At 41.8% G+C, this 15,947-nt stretch overlaps 1 protein-coding gene across 1 annotated transcript; it reads left to right on the top strand.

Moving 5' to 3' along the window:
- The first annotated feature begins 2,261 nt into the window (after positions 1–2,261).
- Positions 2,262–15,053, top strand: LOC101168078 (receptor-interacting serine/threonine-protein kinase 3-like). Its single transcript, XM_023966170.1, has 13 exons — positions 2,262–2,388; positions 3,475–3,638; positions 3,710–3,878; positions 4,060–4,215; positions 5,293–5,432; positions 5,567–5,616; positions 6,093–6,254; positions 11,169–11,251; positions 11,341–11,404; positions 12,389–12,453; positions 13,009–13,054; positions 13,191–13,360; positions 13,961–15,053. The coding sequence occupies exons 2-13, from the start codon at positions 3,481–3,483 to the stop codon at positions 14,141–14,143; spliced, it is 1,446 nt and encodes a 481-aa protein (XP_023821938.1). The 5' UTR covers positions 2,262–2,388; positions 3,475–3,480; the 3' UTR covers positions 14,144–15,053.
- Positions 15,054–15,947: the final 894 nt, after the last annotated feature.

Raw genomic sequence — 15,947 nt, 5'->3', positions numbered from 1 at the left:
GTATTTTTTAATGACAAGGTTCAGGGCATTAAAAAAGCCATCAACTCCACAACACATATAACTATCGAACGGCCACCTACTCACTCTAAGCTGACTCACTTTATACCTGTCACTGACCAAACTGTCCAAGAGACCATCACCCGTCTGAGCTCGTCTACATGCTGCCTTGATGTGTTACCCACTAGATTTCTAAAGTCTGTCCTGAACAGTGTGTTGCCATCAATTACTCAAATAGTTAACATGTCTCTTCAATCTGGAATATTTCCAGAGGCATTAAAAACTGCAGTCATTAAACCTCTCCTGAAGAAAAACGGTCTTGATCCCACTGTACTGAATAATTACAGACCTATCTCTAATCTGCCATTTTTAGGAAAAGTCCTTGAAAAAGTTGTCTACCAACAGCTCACTGATTTTCTCTTATTAAACAATTCATTTGATGTTTTCCAGTCAGGTTTTAGACCCCATCATAGCACAGAAACTGCTCTTATCAAGGTAACCAACGACATCCGCCTGAACACTGATGATGGCAAAGTCACTGTCTTAATCCTGCTAGACCTGAGTGCTGCCTTTGATACTGTTGATCATGGGATCCTTTTGCACAGACTCCAAGACTGGGTTGGCATCTCTGGATCTGCCCTAAGTTGGCTCAAGTCTTATCTAGAAGACAGGAAATATTTTGTTGAAATTGGGAGTTGTGTCTCAGACTACATGGCCTTGACTTGTGGTGTGCCCCAGGGATCGATCCTGGGACCCCTTCTGTTCAACCTCTACATGCTGCCACTAGGGCAGTTAATACGCAGTAATAACATATCTTATCACAACTATGCAGATGATACTCAGATCTATGTGTCACTGACAACAGGTGAATATGGGCCGGTGGATTCACTCAGCCACTGCCTCCAACAGATCAGTGCGTGGATGCAGAACAACTTTCTCCAGCTAAACTCAAACAAGACCGAAGTTATTATTTTTGGCCCACAGAAACAAAGAGAAAGTCTCAGCAGCTACCTTCATTCTCTGTCTCTTAAACCCTCAAATCAAGTCAGAAATCTAGGGGTAATCATGGACTCTGACCTGAACTTTAACAGCCATATCAAGTCAGTTACATCAGCGGCATTTTATCATCTGAAAAACATTGCCAAAATCAAAAACATAGTGTCAAAGCCAGACCTGGAGATACTTATTCATGCATTTGTCTCCAGTAGGTTAGACTACTGTAACGGCCTGCTCACCGGCCTCTCCAAACGAGCTGTAAAACAGCTTCAGTACATCCAGAATGCTGCTGCTCGAGTCCTGACCAGAACCAGGAAGTATGATCACATTAGTCCTGTGCTCAGGTCTCTGCACTGGCTCCCTGTACCTGAAAGAATAGACTTCAAAGTAGCTCTGCTTGTGTACAAGTCTCTCCATGGCCGAGCACCAAAGTACATCTCTGACATGTTAGTGCCATATGAACCATCTCGTACTCTGAGGACCTCAGGGGCCGGCCTCCTGTTGATTCCCAGAGTCAGAACTAAACAAGGGGAATCAGCGTTTCAATATTCTGCAGCTAAAATCTGGAACAGCCTCCCTGAAGTCGTAAGACAGGCCTCTTCTGTGCTCATGTTCAAATCTAGACTTAAAACATTTCTGTTTAGCCGTGTATATGACTGAAAGGTCCTATCTGCACTTTTCTTTCCTTTCCTTCCTTTATTTTTAAATCAGTTTTCAAATTTTTTTTTTCTTTTCTTTTAAAGTAAATTTTATGTTGATTATTTCTATGATGTATTGTGATTTTAATGCATTTTTCTGTTTTGTGAAGCACCTTGAATTACTTTGTGTATGAATTGTGCTATACAAATAAAATTGCCTTGCCTTGCCTTACACATTTTATTACACACACTCTTTGACACTCCAACACTGAAACACACATACGTTACATGAGGAAGGTAGTTAGGTGGTGGCCAGTGATCTTCCGTCTCAAACGGCCCTTTTCATGAACTTGAAGACCCCAGGGGACTAACCTTCAAGGTGACAAGGTGTCCTGTCAAAATAAAGGAGCAGATAGGGGTGATTGATGAGAATTGACTGCAGCCTGCTCTGCTGGTTCCAGGTGGTCACATCATAGTTTGTCCACCTAGAAGTCTTTTGTTGACTGAATCCTCTGTTAGAGTGAACCCTGTGAGATTTCTCAGTAATTTTGCCTCAGAAATTCTCTGACGGTTCACTCCTGTTAAACATGAGGACCTTCTGCAAATCAGATGAGTTTCAGGAAATCTGTCTGAAAGGAGGAACATGGCATGGTTTCACTTCTGCTGCAGAGGCGTGTTTCCGTCACAGAACGAGCAGACGGGTCATTTCAGCTCGAGCCTTCCACACACTGCCCGAACGATGAGCAGGTTCCACTGGGTGAGTGCTTCCTCTCTTATGAAAACTCTTCTTCACAAGACTTCTTTTTCCTCAAGTTATTTTCACCTATTTTCCTGTTACACTGCCTCTTTGTCTCTTCAATGTGACTAAAAGTTACAGGCTTCAGTGTGAGCCGCTCAAAGTAGAGGGTTAAGCTTCACGTTTACAGCCTTAGATGTGTTTCCTGGTTTCGACTGTTCAGAAGGTGTCAGCCTGTGGATCCTGTCAGTGAACTCAACAGAAAAGGAGTAAAACCTTAAAATAATTATTTTTTGCGTCATTTTCACAACGGGACAGGCAGTAGGAGCCGGCTTACAGCATTTCTGAGTCATTTTGATGTTTCTTGGACACACAAAGTACACAGAAGCTAGGGTGGGGAGAGGTGTAAAGACTAAAGTCCACCAAAAGAGTTTGTTTTAAAGGTGACGCTAAAAGGTTGAAATGAAATCGTCACCCAAGAGCTTTGAAGACCCTCTCCCCGATAAAAAGAGAGTTTGGGGTGTTTTAACATGTTCTTGTGGCATTTCTTTGATTACAGAGGACATATAGGAAGATAATTAAGCTCAAAATTGCATTTCTGAGTATTTCTTTTTTCAAATTGTTGTGAATCATGAGAATATAAAAAATGCTGTTTGAAAAAGATTTGTGAGGTAAAAACACTCTGGGTGGGCCACAAGCTCCCTGCTCCGCTGCATTCTGATGCATCCACTTCTAGACAAATAGATCCATAAACGTCTTTGTTTTCCTCGTCTGAGCTGACATCTGGCTCTAAACTGTATGGCTGGATAGCTCCAATATTGCTCACCATTTTTGTAGCACCAATAATAATGGCTTGGAGCTGTCAGGGGCTAGTGTCAACAAATGAATGATGGGAAGTGAGGGCGGGCTTACTCCTGACCAACATTCTTGCCCACATTCTTGTCTGAGAGCTTCTATGTTTACATTTTCATCAGAAATATTGCCATAGTCAGGAATTATGCTGTTAGCAGTAAAACTAAGGAAATGGGAAAGGAAGGAAATCAAACAGGCTGATGAAGGCTCTTGTCAAGAAGCTTTGGGTTCTGATCATGTGAGCCGTCCCTGCAGTGAACCATGGCACTGAAAATCTCTGAAGCTTCACAGCTGGTGGAGGAATCTGCTCTACACAACTGGACAGTGGTTGGTGGTGGCGGATTTGGGCAGATCTTTAGAGCCAGGCATCATCAGTGGTGTTGTGACGTGGCCATCAAGCTCCTTCACCACGATGACGGGTGAGTGGCGCAGCAGGAACACCAGGTCAGCTGATGTGCAGGTGTGTGACCGGGTGAACCCTCCACGACAGGAGCAGCTCGGCTCTGCTGCGGGAGGTCAGCATAATGCGTCAGGGCAGCAGCCCCTACGTCATCCACGTCCACGGTCTGTTCAGAGGACGACCCCCCCTGTCCGGGGCTTTGCTGCAGCTCGGGCTGGTCATGGAATTCATGGAGAGGGGATCTCTGGCTGACCTGCAGGTACAGAAGCTTTGTCACTGAGATGAGGCTGAATGATGATCAATAAGGTTTTTTAACCCCCCAGCCCCATTATCTTTGTCCAAACGCCCCAGAACATGTCCTGACACAAATGTGGTTCAGGCAAGGAACAGGTGATTTTGTTTTGCAAGAGTGAGGCGTTCAATCGTTTCTTCTCTGACAGGGCATTTTAAAAGGACCCCCCCCTTGGGCGCTGGCCTTCAGACTGATTCACCACATAACCTTGGGCATAAACTTCCTGCACAGCCTCTCTCCCCCCATACTGCATCTGGACCTGAAGCCCAACAACGTGCTGCTGGACTCCTCCCTGAACGCCAAGGTGAGCTCAATCTCTGTCCTCCCCTGCTCACATGTAGGCAGAGCTGCAGTTCGCCTTGGCTCTCTCTTCTAAGTCCACAATCTCACAGTCGAGCCCAAAGCACCCACCAAATAAATAAAAAGTTTAGTTTTTATTCTGGAAAACATAAAATGTGTATATCTCTTTTAAAGACCAGTTCCAATAAAAGTAGTGTTTATGGTGTTTTTAACATGTTCTTGTGACTGTTTTTTTAATGATGGAGGACATCTATAGAGAAAGAAAATTGAGCTTAAAATCGCATTTCTTTATTAAAATTGTGAATCAGGAGCAAAAACAAAAACATGCCATATGAAAAAGATTGTTGCTGTAGCTGCCTATGTTGGTGCTACAGTCTGTGCGCCACAAACTTCCTGCTCTGCTCCGCATTCACTTGTTGCCAAATCCATGCACATTTTTGTTTTCCTCGACTGAGCTGGAATCGGGCTCAAAACTGTACCATTTTGTTGGACCGCTAGTGTTAGCTTGGTGTTTTGGGAACTGTAAGCTAGCGGGAGAGAGAATAAACAGATGGATGACTGGAAGTAAGGGCAGGCTTACTTCGTGCCAGTGGCTGAAAATTGCATGACCATAATTAAAACACTACTGGTTATCCTTTCAAAACAGTTCAAAAGATGATTTGAGTGGGTCTTTATTCCAGATAAAAAGGAAAAATCTAGAAAAAAGCTACTTATAAGGAAAGAAGTAATGTTCCTTCATGAAATAATGATAAACCGTTTTTGGCTTTTATGACTTTTCTTAGACAAATAGACTGAAAACAATTTCTCTTTTTTTTCCAAACAACTTGATCTGCAGAAATGTTCACACATTTTGACATTTCAGCAGAAACAATTAAATTTACAAAAAAAAACGAGCAGAAGAAAGATTTGATTAAGGTTTCTGGGGAAGTTTTTGAACATCCTGACAATAGATTACAATGGTCTATTCTTAAACTTGAACTCATGATTCACAGGACGACTTCACTGTCACTCAGAAACTCTGAGGTCCATGACAATAAATCCTCTACTCTTCTATCTTGGTCTTCTTCTCATTCCTCCCCAGCTCACAGATTTTGGCTTGGCCAGGTTTTACCACACCATCACACACTCCTCCAAGAAGGTGGAGGAGGGCACCATCAGCTACATGCCCCCCGAGGCATTCAGCCTGTCCTACCATCCATCCAAAGCATCCGACATCTACAGGTATAAAACGTTTTCTGTGTGCCAAATCGGAGTTGCAGTGAAACGTTCAGGTGACATCCTGTGAACCTGAATACCTCTGTGGGCGGGGCTTGTATCAGCCTTTGCCGATGTGTAACTGTGAATGTGTGTTGCAGCTATGGCATTCTGCTGTGGTCCATCGTCACAGGGCAGCATCCGTATCCAAGTGAGTGCCATTCCTGCTCCACCTTTCCTCTGTTTCTGCACCTGTTTTGATCTAACCACTCCACGCCTAATGCAAGTCGAGAATAGCTTTCTAGAAAAGTAAGATAAAGACCATCTTTCTCCAGAAGTTAGAGTTGGAATCATCTGCTTTTTTGTAACTTCTGTTTTTCTGTCAGTTTTTTTTATTTAGAAGCATGACTAAAGTTAGACATTGAGATCTTCTGCAGCGTGTTTAAACTCCATGCGTCCTGTTCCTTCATCCATTAGCGCTCACATGGATTCTCGCAGGGATTACAGTTTTTCTTCTTTGTTATGGTTATGGTTATGGGATAGTAAATCACACTTTGGCTTATACTTTTATAAATAAATGTGACCCAGTGAACCTTTAGTCAAAACGAAGCTGGCTTTCCTTTTCCTGATAGAAAAAGGCACTGAAGAGGACACGCCCACACCAACCTTTTCCAATTCTTCCTGCAGATCCCATGCCCAGCCTCATTCGAATTCATGTCCCAAAGGGTCAGCGTCCATCTCTGGAAGAAATCAGGGAACAGGCATCAGGCCGCACTGGGCTGGTCACTCTGATGGAGCTCATGACCAGGTGTTGGGCGGGGGACGCCAGCCGAAGGCCCTCCTCTTTACGTAAGCTACATTTCCGTCCTTTTGGACACATTTGTCAGGAGGAATGATATTAAAAACACAAGACACACAATAACAAAGATCGAAGTCTGATCCTCCTGATCTCTGGTTTTAGTGTCAGGTACCAGTAGGCAGATAGTGTGTCAGGGATTTAAAGGAGCCGGATCTAGGGGATCAGAGGTGGGCAGTTTGGATTTAGGCGACATACGCCAGGACCACAGATCAAAGGAGTCTCCCACTGGTGTGGCTGAAATTTGGATTAAATTGGGTTTAGAGAGGGCAAACTATCTCTCTATCATGAAAAGAAATTTGGGATCAGACAAGAACTTTTTTTAAAAGGTAGCTGATCCAAAGTGGCTATTCTGACAAGTGTAATGACTGAGTAATAGCTGTCCACTACTTGTTTTTGGGTTTCCACTTCTGAGTATAAAGTTGAAAATGAAGCCTATCCTGAAGATCGAACTCCAAATTAGGCAGAATCTGACTTTTTAAGCTTCTTTAGGAGACAAAACAAATCTGTTTCGTTTGTTTTCTTTAAAGACCAACTTAAGAAAGAAGTGAGAGGAAACATATGTTGATACTTAAACCCTTGTGCTATCCTAGGCACTTTAATATTGGGAGTTGGGTCATCTAGACCCACTAGACAGTACTCTGAACCTTTTTTCTTCAATGATTTGTGATCTTCACTGGTGTCCATGGATTACATGAAATCTTTCCACCTTTATCCACCTTTGTCATGGTAGGAAGAACACGTCAATGTAAGGGTGGGGTCATCTAAGATAGCACAAGGGTTAAACGCCACCAGAATTAAAGTCCCACTGCAATCGTCTTTTGATCTATTGTCAAAGCGTTCCTAGAGGTCTTTTAATTATGATTATGCCGTTTTTTAGGCGAAATCAATGTATTGTTTTTCAGACTATCATTCCGCAGAGCAGCAGGAGTTTATAAGATATTTGCCTTTGAGTTGAGAGTGGGCTTAAGTAATCCCATCCCCATTTCCCATCAGCCCTTTGTTTGCACTCTCTTTTGTTAGCTTGCAGCCCTTTTCAACTCCAAGCTAACTCTAGCTTAATTTTCTGTATATACTGTATGTCATCCTTTATGATAAAATGCTACAAGAACATGTTAAAAACACCAAATGCAGCATTTTCATTGGAGTGGGGCTTCATTGTTGACTAGCAACTTGATCGGCAATGTAGATGGGCAGCATTTTCTGCCAGAAGGGTTCTGTGACCGACTTGAATGCAGGAAACTGGAGAAGAAAACGTTAAGACTAACTTGAAATAAAGAGAATCCAAAAGCACAGTAAAAGCAGAGGTTCTGACCATATGATAAACAAAAGACTTGAATATTTCTTGGATCAATAATTGGAAACAGAAAAAGTGGTGAGGGGAAAAACAAACCTTCAACAAAAATAGTTTGAATCCAAACATGACTAACAAGAATAAAACTAAACAAAAAAAAGGCAAATACCCACTTTCTCTACTCCCACAAGGGGCCAACAGTATTTTCTCCCCTTGGTTCTCCTTCTTGCTTTAGTTTGAAGTGAACCAGAGCAAAACTCTTGTTCTCAAGAGGATCAGAGTTCTCCTGTTTGGTCCAAAATTAGAGTTCAGGAAGCTTTAACCCTTGTGCTATCTTAGATGACCCCACCCTCACACTGACATGTTCTCCCTACCATGACAAAGGTGGATAAAGGTGGAAAGATTTCATGTAATCCATGGACACCAGTGAAGATCACAAATTATTGAAGAAAAAAGGTTCAGAGCACTGTCTAGTGGGTCTAGATGACCCAACTCCCAACATTAAAGTACCTAGGATAGCACAAGGGTTACCTTGCTAAAAAAAAAGGGGACATTCAGAGTAAACTGCCTGTAAAGACCAGGACCAGGAACAAACGTGGGTAAACTTAATTAATTCAGCTTTGATCCAGCATTGGTCCAGGACCAAAGCAGCGTTTGGGTGAAGTCAGAAATCCATGAAAAGAAAACTGAAGAACTGCATCTGCACAGAATTTCTATCGTCAAAGCTGCCATTCCTTTCAGGCTGTCCTCTAATTGAGGATAACTCTCTCCCTGATTCTGCATTCTCTAATTTCATTGGTGAAAAAAGATGAAGTCAGTTCCACTTCAACGCCATACATTTGAACATCCCAGATCACAAGTTTCCAGAGAGAAAAAAATTAAGAGTTCCTCTTATTCAGTTTTTTTAAATGCAGACAAATTCATTCTCTCAAATCTTCAGAGTGATTCATCAGGTTGTCTGCTGAATCATGAAGTCTCATACAAAGTTTCTTCATCACTGACTCACTGCAGAAAAATTCTGTTCTTCTGTAATACTTATCTGTTAGTGTGTACAACAGATTTGAGATGATTTCATAATCCTAAAAATCTATGAAGTTGTATTATTTTCCTGAGTATCTTGCTGCTATAAACAGATGTCACACATCCAGTGTTTGCTATAATACATTGTCCTTTGGAAAAAAAAGAAAATTAAAAAAATGTGTTGCACACTTTTATAAACATATTCTATTGTCAAAAATATTTTCACGTCCTCAAAAGAGCACATAAACATAGCATACATGTGATGTGTTTGTTTTTTTGGATTCGAGCAAACAGAAACACAGGCAGATTTGCAGACAACTCAAGTAACAACCTCGCCTATATTTCTCTGAACTAATCAACTAATCAGCTCCTTCCCCTGTCGGCTGCAGCCTCTCACTAGTCAGTCAGATTTGTTTTTTCAGAATAAGATATGATTATATGTAAGAGGATAAACTTTATTGATTCTGATGTGAGGGATTCAATTGACACAGCATCTCTGGGGATCAAGCATCAATGTGCATAGAAGGGAAAAAATAAAATGTGTAAAAAATTGAAGGAAAATAAAATCAAAACAACAACTGTACAACTGCAAAAAATCTTCCACTATATACACTATAAATGCATAGTGAGAAAAAAGAAACATCACAAACGCAGAAGAGATGAGGATGTTTCCTCTGCAGTTTATATGTGTATATATATATTTATGTTATGTACATCATAGACTAACAATACATTAGTATCAAAGTTTAACTACAAGAAAGAAGAGAAAGATACATTTGAATCAATCAGTCTAACAGTCTATACTGCAATCTGATAAAAATATCTGATCAGCTGATAATTGTATCAAAAGTCCGAGGTATGAACTTCAGTCAATCAATCAATCAATCACTTTATTTGTAGAGCACCTTTCATCAATATTTGTAGAACTCAAGATGTTTAACATAAATTAAATACACATATGTTAAAACAATAAGAAGTCAAATAAAGTTGAGGAAACCACGTTACTAAAAAGCATTATTTGACAAGGCACTGCATAGGTTATGAGATAGAAAGGAATAAATAATTAAATGAAAAACCATATCAGCCATACATAGAAAATGTACATAGAAAATGTAATTAAATGAATTATGTAAATGCTAAGTTAGAAAGATGGGTTTTAATGTGCGTTTAAAAATCTTCACCAGTTCAGAAACTTGTGTGTGTTTATGTCCTGTTATGAGGACCTGGAAAAATATTCCTGACAACAGAAAACCATTTTAACATCCCTCCTGGGCGGGGGCGGCTGACCCCTGTCTTGCACCTTTCTGGACCATCTGTGGCCCTGGTGGGTGGCTGCCCGGAGCACGGAGCCGGTCTCCCTTGGGGGGTCCTGGCTCGTACCTGGGGTTGGGGGGGGGGGGTGCTCGGACCCCCTGGGTGGTGATGGGGTGCTCGTCTGGGGGCTGTGGGCACCCCTCTTGGGTGGGGCCCGGCGTTGGGCCCTCCTGGCGCTGCGGGGGGCTGCTCTCCTGGTTGGGCTGGGGCGGCGCTCTCTTTCCCCCCATGCCTCCCTGCTCTCTGGCTCTGGGGGCCTCGTGGCAGCCCTGCTGGGCCTGGCCTGGGTGGCGGGCGTGGGCACCCGGGGGGCGGTTGTTCTTTGCCTGCTGCCGCGTTGCGGTGGGGGCTTCTGGCTGCCGCGGCTGCTGCGGCGGGGGTCTGGGTGTGGCTGGTTGCTCCCCTTCCTTCTTTCCACATTCCATCATCCATTTTAGAAGAACATAAACACTCAACTGAGCACAGGTGTTAGCTCACCTTTCCACTAACAAATTACGTGAATGAATAAAATATCTCACACTAGTTGGCTTGTAGGCATAAGTATGCGTGTGTGAACACTATCTGTATTGTGTACATGTTGACATGTGGACATATTTTGCAGCTAACAGGTGTGTTTCTAACATTTGAGTGTGTGTGTGGACAGGCCCCGCCCCTTCGAGATTTGTATTCTATCTGTACCTTACCGTAATGATAAACATCCAGTAGCGTGTTGCTTTATGCTGCTTCATGGTTTTACCCCCCTCCTATGATCACCCTCCTGTCCCCCTCTTTCTAACATCCCTCTCTCTTCTTCCCTTCTTTCCTTTTCCGTCCGGTCCAACACAAAAGAATTTCAAAAATAGTTAAAATTAATAAAGTCTGGCCTCTGGTTTTTCAGAAGATTCATAACCCCTGTTGTAAAAGTAAAATATGTCCAACACAAGAGGCCTTCAGCTCTCATCTGTCTGCCCAGCTGTTGGACAGGACAAGTTAGAAAAAAAAAGAAAAAGAAAAAAACATTTTTAAAAATGCCAGATGTTGATGTTTTAGCCCTAAAGCACATTATGTGCTAACATTTTTTTACAGATCAAAAACTCATTTAAATATGTCAACGTCATTTTACAACTGCAACATACTTATGAAAGGACTAAAACTTTTTTTTATGATTATGAAATCATCAGTATGTTTTCAATTATTATGAAATAATTCAAAGAGTGATGTGATTATGAAATCATGGGATGATATTGTCTTCCTAAAAATCTCAGAGGGTGGAGGGGTTCAAGTGTTTTTGCTTTTCCAGAATGCACTTATGTGAGCGAGGAACTGTACAAGATGCACAAGCACGCCGTTCCTGACGCCGTCCATCAGGTGTTGAAGACGCTGGTGAGGAGCAAACCTCGCTATAAGAATAGCTATGCGATAACGGAACGCAGCTAAACTCTCTTAACACTTCTGTCTCTTCCTCTTTCCAGGATCAAGAAGCAGAAGAAGAAATAACAAAGACTGTTCAGGCACTTTCTGTTACTCAGGTCACAGGTTGGAGTTGTTTTAAATATCATTTTTCACAGATGGAGGGGGGGAAAAAACTTGATTGATTTGATCAGCAGCTCAATCCAGGATTAATAAAGTCAACAACTTTACTGTTTCATCCATCCAGCCTGCCACATTAACTTCATGAGCTTTTTCAGAATGACATTCTCAGAGTCAAGAGTCAAATATTTTTGCTCGCTTTATTTCCTGCACAGATGTTAGAATGGACGAAAATAGAAAAGTTGAACTCTACAGAAATGCTCACATTTGCATTTTAGTCATCTTGGAAAAAAACAGTTCACTACTTTTAATTATAAAAGTTTCTCAGGACCAATGCAAAATTTGGCCCTGTGTTTTTCTATCACCAGTGATGTGCGCTAGTCGTTCAACGAACCCCTTTAAAATTCTAAAAACACAAGTATGAAGAGACAGATTTCCAGGTTTTTCAAACTAGTCTTTAGATCCTGCAGAACTATTCCAGTCCCTTCAGACATACAAGCTGGACTTGAGTTATGCCAATAGCTGGTAGATGTTTTTTCAGAACATGAAACTCCTGACAATTATTTGTATTTCTGATCAGAATGCTGCTATCTGGAAGGAAAAGAAGAAAAATTGAACCAAAAAATAGACGCAAAATGAGCATGACCTCAAGGAAATATTTGAATGTGTGCGTCTGTAGAGCACTTTTGACCTTGTAAAAGCTGTAAAGATGCATTGTGAGTGCCTGCCATTCACAATTTTAGCATCCATACATGCTAACAGGCTGCTTTAAATAATGAAACCCTTTCAGCAACATCACATGAACATATTTATCAAAACTCTATTTGATTGGCCAATGGCAACTTTTGAAGCTGACTCTTCAGACCTCATAGCAACAGGATCGGATTTCTACAGTTTTTGCTTGGAGTTGATGTAAGGAGTTTCTGACAGGAGCTCTGGGAGGAAAGGTTTTCATTTGTCTCCCCTGACATGAATTCTTGTTTTTAACAGCAGCCCCCACACCTGAACTCCAGAACATGGAAGATCACATGAGAACAGGCCCCCCACCTATTCAGGTGAGCTTCCCTCTGAACTTTTAACAGGTGTAATCAGCAGCAAAGCAATGAAAATTCACGAGGAGTTTTTAAAAGCTGTGACCTGGCATGATGGGTGGGGGGGACTTTCTTGCTTTAGTTCATCTAGTTGGTCAATCCTGTGGTTTTTCTTTTGTCATGCATTTGTGCTGCTGCACAGAAAAATAAGGGCATTCCCCTTTGAAGTGTCTAAGAGGTAGGAGGGGTTTTACAGGAAATAATGGTGAAGATCAACAAAACTTTTGCGGGGGCGAGTCTTTTTAGGTTCCTTGCGGTGACATCTAAGGACTGAGTTTGAAGGCCTGGATGGGTGGTGGGGGTTCACTCAGATCCACTAATTTCCATTTAATTTAATTATTACATTTAGAAAGAGTTACATCGATCTCATCATTTTGTTTCAGTTTGTTTGAAAAAGTAATTTAAATAGAAGGTCAAGTGAAGGAAAAGACATTTATAAACTGAGGAGAAAAATAGAAAAGACAGAAAATATAAGTAATTTACATAGAGTTCATGTATTGACTTCTATTCATGTTGTAGGAAGTGAATCGGACCTCGGCTTGGACTGGGCAAGACAACATGATAGGTATGATAAGGACATAGATGTGTTTATGTGTGTCTGTGTTTTATTTATTTATATATTTATTTGCCGGGGGGGGGGGGTACAGATAAATGAGGAATAAAGGAAAACACCTGTGATGGTTTCTTTCTGCTCATTTCAGACTCACCTTTCGTCCACCCTCTAAACATGTCTTCAGTTGATCAGGCCGGTCACCTCGGAATGAAAACGTCCTCAGTGTGTCCCATCAGGTCCACGTCCTCGCAGAGGCAGTCTGAAGGACCGGCAGCAACGACGTCCCAGTTCCCTTTCAAACCGCGGCCTTCTACCCAGGTTGGTTCCTGCTCCCATCTGTCGTCTGTTTAGCCATCCATCCATCCATCCATCCATCCATCCATCCCTCCTTCCCTCCCTCTCTCCCTCTCTCCCTCCCTCCATCCCTCCATCCATTTATCTTCCATGAACATTGGTAATCTCGTATTCAATATTCCCATCAAACTTCAAACTTTATTTATTTGTATAGTGCCTTTCATGTGAAAACACAAAGCGACCTTGGGAGAATTTCAGGCAGGCAGCTCAGCAGTGCATTTACACCTCCCCGCAGGCAGTCCAGCCTTATTAACTCACCTGTTCCGCGTCCTACTTTAGAAGATAACACAAGGGTTAAAGCCACAGGGAAGGCCTGTGGGATGGGGGGTAGGTGTATAATTTCTGATGTTTCGCTTAGACTTTAGAACGTCTCTAAGAAAGTAAGCTTCCTCCATCGCTAGGATGATGTTCTACTCAAATTGTTTAACATAGATTGTTTTTGTTGTGTTCTTTTCTTCATGGTTTTTATATATTCTTATATCATTTAAACATACTTCATGTGTCCAGCAGCAATCCAAAAAAAAGATCCTCAGACCTTTATTCTCTGACTTTTCTATTCTGCAGCGGCAGTTCTCCAACCCTGATTCGTTTCCATGCCAATCTGCTCATCCTGCACAGGGGGTCAAAATGCATTTCTCCCACGTTGTGGGAGTTCAGATCGGCAACAACAACAGCATGACTATAAAATCACCCGACCATCTGGAGAGGAGGAGGCATCCAACAGCGCCATCTAGTGTTGATCTGTAGCTGGACAAGCTGTGAGGAAGAGTTTAGTCTACAGACATTTTCATCTCACTGGAACATTTTTATGGATTTACATTTTTGCATTTCAGATTATGTGAAATAATGATTTCAATTTTGTATTTATTTATTCTCTTTTAAGGTCTCTCACCAGTTTACAGTGTTTTCCTTGTTTTGAACAAAGACTTTCTGCTACTCAGTTCTTTCATGTTTCTTTGTCATTTTTTATGTTTCCATGATTTGATAACAAAACATTCCAAAGAGACACGAGCATTGTTGTTTGTAAAAGGTGAAGCATTATTTCGTTCATCTTCTTCCGTTTGTCCCTTTTGGGGTCATGGGGCTGCTGGAGCCTATCCTGGCCACTTATGGGCAAAGGCAGGCAGACACCCTGGACAGGTTGCCATTCCATCACAGGGTTACAATCACACACCCATGCATACTCACATTCACACCTAGGGACAATTTAGAGTTGCCAATTAATTAACCTTTGAAGCTTGTTTTTGGATGGTGGGAGGAAACCAGAGTCCCTGGAGAAAACCCACGCATACACGGAGAGAACATGCAAACTCCACACAGAAAGGTCCCCCATTGGTGATCTGTTTTCAGGTCCCCCAGCTGGGACTTGAACCGGTGGCCTTCTTGCTGTGAGGCAAGAGCGCTAACCACTGCGCCACTGGGCAGCCCAAAAAGTTGAAGCAGTTTTAGAAAATGAAGGAAAAAAGCTGTGAAATATTCCTGTGTTATTGCATAAACGATGTATGGAAATGATACGTTCAAGGATCACAAACTTATGCGGGAAATGAAGTAACCTGCCAATGAATGTGAAGGTGCTGTAAGATGAAACATGGAAGGAAGTCAGGATTTTTTCTCCTGCCTGACATTCTGTCGATGCAATAAAGATCATGACTCGGCATCTGTTTGATTGCTTTACTGTTGGACCAACTGCTCAGAGAAGCAATATCCATCTACAGTATGTGTCTTTTTTAATAGACCACACAACATTGAGAAACCCTGTCATTCCCTCTGACAGACCAGAACAAAGTTCAAGTAATGATGCAATAATGTGATTACTTGTTTAACTATGACTTTTTACTGCTGGGAGTTGTGATTGCCTCTAATCACCATGTTTAAAGTTATCCTAATACATGGCTGCAGATGCACTGATCAGCTATCTCTGTCCATAAAAGTTGAGGTTTTCCTTAATGTAAAAGTTTGGTGATAGTTTCCCCTAATTTCCTTTCTATAAAAATAATCTTATATTGGCAGTTTACAACCAAAACCACTAACAAAATTTGTTTCAAATTTTGGAAGAGCAAAAATGATGATATTAGGAAATCTGTGGACATTGATTGGGGTTCGTGAATATGCTCATGCTTGTATATGGGAGGTCTTTTTGTTCTTACCAAGGGTTCAGTTTCAGGGTTGGATTCCATACTGAAGCTAAAACTATAGCCAAAATGAAGCATGCAATTTCCCAGCAAACACATGAGTTTCGTGTTTTGTGTTAGTAAGCAGAATTCATGGTCCAACATGAAATCACAGGAACTGCCATTTGTAAAAAATGACAGCTCTTCCTTAGCCACCCCTTTAAACCAGAGGCTGAAAATTTCTGCATGGAACCTGACAGTGAGGCAATCACCTGACCAAAGCATGGACACGCCCTCTGCGGTCCTTCAGGACATCAACACTGAGTGCTGACAGTCTTTCCTGGAGGCTTTCCTGTCCTCGCTGCAGCCTCCATCTGCTGCCTCTCTATATATGTCAGAGGAGGAGTGTCAATTCCTGTTGAACCATATTAAACTTTTTT

The sequence above is a fragment of the Oryzias latipes genome, chromosome 18 (genome assembly GCF_002234675.1).
Source record: "Oryzias latipes chromosome 18, ASM223467v1".
Taxonomy (NCBI): Eukaryota; Metazoa; Chordata; class Actinopteri; order Beloniformes; family Adrianichthyidae; genus Oryzias; species Oryzias latipes.
Note: the sequence above shows the minus strand (reverse complement) of the source record. Positions and strands in the feature narration are given on the sequence as shown.